A 5,000-nucleotide genomic window follows, 5' to 3' on the forward strand; every position below is an offset into this window, starting at 1 on the left:
GTGCGGATCTGAGTCGGAGGCTGCAAATGTGAAAAGATTGGTCTTGTTAGAATAGTAATATATCATGGGGTATTATTTTTTGGGATTTCGTCGTCAATCACGCACCTCTTCGTCAGGATCCCATCTCCCATCTACATGCCCAGCCTTTTCGACCTTCCCAGCCTCCAGATCCTCTCTTTCCCTCTCCCTCAACCTCTCCTGCCTCAAAGCCTCCATCCACTTTTTCTTCTTTTCATTTTTGTAAACCTCAATCTCCTCTGGATCAGACAGGTACCAGATTTCTTCAGTATCAGAAGGAAGTGACCATGACGACGAGGATGAGGACAGGGTAGGCGAAGGCGGGGAAACTAGGGAAGTTGTGTTTGGCAGTGAGGGCAAAAGATGTATTATATCATGTCTTGAGAGACGTCAGCAATTAATCATATCAAAAGGCCATATATAGATGACCGGCTGAAGACTGAGATGAGATACATTCGCATGGCCGACATATCAATGGATCAGATACGATATCCGAGCAATTGTATAGCGCAATTCCACAGTGTCATTTGCGCATATAGACATCAAAATATCATCCATTCCTGAAAAACTAGTAACCCACCTGTCTGCCCAGATCTCATAATCACCCTGCACCTCGCCCGCATACCTGATCAATCCTCCTGTTTCTGTCTGTGAGCTAGACTCTGGGCACGTCAGAGATGCCTCGTAAGAGTGGATGTACGCAGTAGATGGGTACTGCTGCTGTGTTGACCTGGCCGCAGGGGGGCGCTTCGGGGGACGAGGCATTTGGGACATGTAGTGGGGAAGAGAAGAAGAATAACAAGACAACGAATGATGGAGGCTTCTTCGACGATGATCCTGTTCGGCCATCGCCGCCTGTGTCAAGCGATAACCACACCATAATAAGATAAGACGAGCAAAACGATATATACAAACCAGTGTGTACATCAATTTAGCAGTAATGAGAACAGCCCCGTAATGCGCTTCAGAGAGATCATTATCACTCCCACGTGGGAAGCAATCGGCCCCTTCCCAAGGCAAGCCACACTCACTCCCATACAGACCATACGGCTCCCCTAATCCTCCCCACCCGTCTCACCACTGACATATCATCAACAGTGGAACGAGAGAGCTCCCCTTCCTAGGCTCACCATTAGCGGCGTACTCTACCTCATCAGCTGATCCGGATATAGAGTTTGCTCACAGGCCATATAGCCCAGAGGAGACTTGGCCCAGTGAACTTGGGAACGGCGGACGAGTGTCATGGTCCAGATTTGAAGCCAAGGGAGATTGGCTAGAAATCAGTTATCCGAATGTCAAGTAAGTGTCGTATTGTACATTTTGGGTTTGTGCCAGCGCTTATTCAATCTTCGCGTAGCTGGGATCAGCTGCGATCCGATCACGGATGGTCAGCTCTTCAGTACATGGTGCTGCTCCGGACTCGATTGACCATTCCCAAATCTGGTCACAAACGTCTCACACCTGTCCTTATCAACATGCTCCAACTTTCCGAGTTTGCTCTTGTTCGACAAGGTGCGGACCCTCATACTTCTGGTCCTGTTAGGTGGTATCAGGGCAATAGCTATGGTTTCGGCGGCCCGGCACCTGGCCTAGACAGCACTATCAAACCTGCAGCCGTCAGATTCGAGCGCTCGCTTCTCCTCGAGCCAGGGGTGTACATTATGCTTGCGAGAGCAGTGTATGACATACGCCAGTTTGGTGATCCTGGGCCCGGTAATCCGCCAATCATCAAGATGTCATCAGTCAATATGGTGCATGACACAGAAAAGCATGTCACCCAGCTTCCAGAGGAAATGGGAACTTTTCCCAGCGTGTTATCGGGATGGCTGATGGGAGAATGGGCATCTGTTGGGGTACGAGTACCTGAAGGTGCTTTGGAGACAACCGTCATAGATGTTAACAGCGCAAAAGTCATTTACAAGTCGAGGGATGCCGAACCTCTCGAGCGCGTGCTCGCCGTCGAAATCGTCTCAAACATCAGTATAGTCCCTGGGCAGACACGACTTATCCCGATGCGGATCAGACAACAGACCCCCCTATCTCTAGAAGCTCGAACTCTAAGCATCTCTATAGACTTTCAAAGTGGAGGACAAACCCGGGTTCTTCATTGGTCATTTCCACTTCACCATGTCACTTATGACAGTCATAATCTGACCACGAACAATCCGCACTTTTGGATAACTTGCGCCTCTCCTTCGCTTATTACCGACAGTCATCTCAACCATCTTCCTGCTCATGTATCCTCTGCCATGATCGTTCCTCCCAAGCATTCTGTTCGACACGATGAAGAGAAACCTGTCATATTAGCTCTTCATGGGGCCGGAGTAGATGTCAAAAATTCTGAATGGGGTGAGAGGATGCCAGAAGTACCAGGTGTATGGGCGGTACTACCTATAGGTAAGAATGAATGGGGTGAGGATTGGCACGGAGGAAGCATGGAGGATGCTTGGGCGGCTAGGGCGGCTGTGGAGGTTCTACTCAGGAAAACCGGTATAGCATTGTCAGATAAAACTGTGTCAGTTTAGATATCACTAAAGTTGACCATTTGCTCATACCGATTGATCAGGATCATCGGCCATTCGAATGGAGGACAAGGCGCATGGCATCTTGCAGCTAGATATCCCGATCGAGTTGTTGGAGGTACGCAAAAAGTCAGCTTAATATTCACATCAAATAACGCTGAATGCGGACTTGTACAGTTGTGGCAGCCTCTGGGTGGCTCACTATGCAACACTACGTTCCGTACACAGATTAGTGAGCTATAAAAAATAGGTTCCGTCAAGGGGATGATCAAAGCTGACCATCTTGATTGAACTAGCACTTCGAATCGCTATGCTGACCCGGCGCTGATGGGTATTTTGCACTCTTCTCTTGCTCCTTATCACAATGACCTCCATTCTTCCAACCTTTCTGATATCCCCATCCTTGCGATACATGGGGCAGATGACGATAACGTACCTCCACGGCACTCTCGTGCTCATGCCGCATTAGTATCTTCGTGGGCAGGTGAAAAGGACAGTTTGATTAAGGTGTTGGAGATTCCAAAAAGAGGACACTGGTGGGACGATGTTCTCAGCTCATCAGACGTTGTCGACTTCATTCAAAAGCTTCCACCTCGTCAAAGCTGGGACGAGCAACGTAAAAAGGGTTACACCCTTACCACGGCTAACCCACAAGAATGCGGTGGAAGAGCTGGTATACGCATTGTGGAGCTGGATACCCCTGGAAGGTTAGTGTGGCCACATCGACGCAGAGATCATCCCGCTCATGCTGTTGTCTAGACTAGCACGTCTGGATGTGAACGCCAGGCAATGGAAGTCGAATCAAACCGCGGAAACGCTTGATATTCGAGGTATGAACGTTCGACGGATCGAAATAAAATCTTTGCAATCATCTCAACATTTTCAAACATACGTCAGATGTCGTCCGTATGGCTTTTCTCCTGTCAACAACTCCATATTAGGTCCCTTGGCCCCTGCGAGAGCCTATGGTCCCATGATCCGGATTCTCTCTTCCCCCGCCTCATTCCATCTAATCATCCCATCGTCTGGCGAAGCCCAGCCGCACCACCTATCCATTGCCAAGCGGATTGCTCACGATCTCTATGTCTACCACAAAGCAGATTGCGAGATTATTGCCGACCAAGAAGGATTGGAACGTGTGGCGGAAGGACAGATAGGGCCAGGTAGCATCATTGTTATTGGCAGACCGGAGAACAATCGGTATACAGAGTGGATGGCCGCAGAAGGAAAGATCCCGAGTGAGAGATGATGGTTTTGTGTCCCCATTAATTAAACAAAGTTGACATTGCAACTGTAGTCCAGTTTCCGACCAAAGGCGTTATGGTTATCAGCAAAGACAAAGTAGTGTCTGATAGAGGCGCAGGTACGTATGGCCGTTCTTCTTGACGTTGTAAATTGAACTCAGCTTGGTTATTAAAAGGTTTCATCGCGCTTCACCCTCATCCTACCCATTCCGGATCACTGTCCTTGCTCATAGCAGGAAATGATGAATTAGGATTGGAACTTGCAACTCGGCTATTTCCTACTCGCACTGGAGTTCCTGCAAGTCCCATTTGTTAATGAGAAATAGACAAGCCGCTGATCTGAATCAGTTACCTGACTGGGCCATGGTTTGTCCCAGGTCCAGATGGCAGGGTGCCAACGGATTGATAGGGGCAGGGTAAGTACAAATCCCTGTATTGAAATCTCGGCTGTTAAAACTTTTTTCCAGGTTCTGGGGCGGTGAATGGGAATATAATGAGGCCATGTCCTGGATGGACAGATAGAATAGAGTAGAGATCCAAGTCCTCCAACACAGGAATCGTATGAAGCTCTTCTTGTTCATTTCCAATGATGAAAATAATGCATATGATGAAAACAATGCATCAGTGTAATACTACGGCGATATATTTACAACACCTAAGAAACAAGAAATGATTTGAATGCAATGCTCGAATCCTAAGGAGCTACACCACCCCTTTCCCTGACCTTGACTTCTTCATTCTGTCGATTATTGAGTACCATCTACCTGTCTAAGTAGCATCTCAATCTCTGGCCCTCCTTCATTGAAAATCCCATCAAAGGAATCAAAACTCCTGTCACCCTCAGGTTCATCCTCTCCAACATCAAAATTTGTAAAGCCGGAGGGATTGGAAGCCAACTTTTTGGCGGACCGTGTCTGAGGCCCCGAGGAATTGGGACGCGTGGGAGTGGCTCTGCTAGATGAACCCGAAACAGTAGTACGAATTGACGGTGTGGTAGGCACTCTGCTACATGCCCTGTCACGAGCCGGTGTCTGGGGAATAGCAGGCCTTGCAGATTCTATCAGTCTAGGACTTGACCTGATGCCTTGCCGTGGCTCAAGAAAAGGTGTTTTGAAGGTTTTGAGGGTCGAAATACGGGGAGGTGGTATCTTTGACGGTTTGTTTTGTGAACCCAGCCCAATCCGCGGAGCAGCACCAGGTTTTACAGGAGACAGAG

The 5,000-nt window shown here is 48.4% G+C and overlaps 2 protein-coding genes across 2 annotated transcripts in view; one reads left to right on the plus strand and one right to left on the minus strand.

Annotated features, from left to right (window-relative positions):
• Nucleotides 1–975: 975 nt before the first annotated feature.
• On the plus strand, nucleotides 976–4,306 carry CNBA1970 (hypothetical protein; the record flags this gene model as incomplete). The annotated part of the gene is made up of 11 exons (XM_773104.1): nucleotides 976–1,007; nucleotides 1,117–1,317; nucleotides 1,376–2,533; nucleotides 2,585–2,658; nucleotides 2,718–2,772; nucleotides 2,837–3,247; nucleotides 3,300–3,778; nucleotides 3,838–3,903; nucleotides 3,961–4,076; nucleotides 4,133–4,200; nucleotides 4,252–4,306. 11 exons carry the CDS (start codon nucleotides 976–978, stop codon nucleotides 4,304–4,306), a joined length of 2,715 nt encoding a protein of 904 aa, XP_778197.1.
• A 224-nt stretch (nucleotides 4,307–4,530) lies between these two features.
• The window catches only part of CNBA1980 (hypothetical protein), a gene marked incomplete at both ends in the record, with an annotated part of 1,332 nt that continues 862 nt past the window's right edge, over nucleotides 4,531–5,000 (minus strand). The window contains one exon of the mRNA XM_773105.1: nucleotides 4,531–5,000. This exon is cut by the window's right edge and continues 627 nt beyond it. Within this exon, the coding sequence (XP_778198.1) occupies nucleotides 4,531–5,000 (470 nt within the window).

This window comes from Cryptococcus neoformans, chromosome 1, assembly GCF_000149385.1.
Source record: "Cryptococcus neoformans var. neoformans B-3501A chromosome 1, whole genome shotgun sequence".
Taxonomy (NCBI): domain Eukaryota; kingdom Fungi; phylum Basidiomycota; class Tremellomycetes; order Tremellales; family Cryptococcaceae; genus Cryptococcus; species Cryptococcus deneoformans.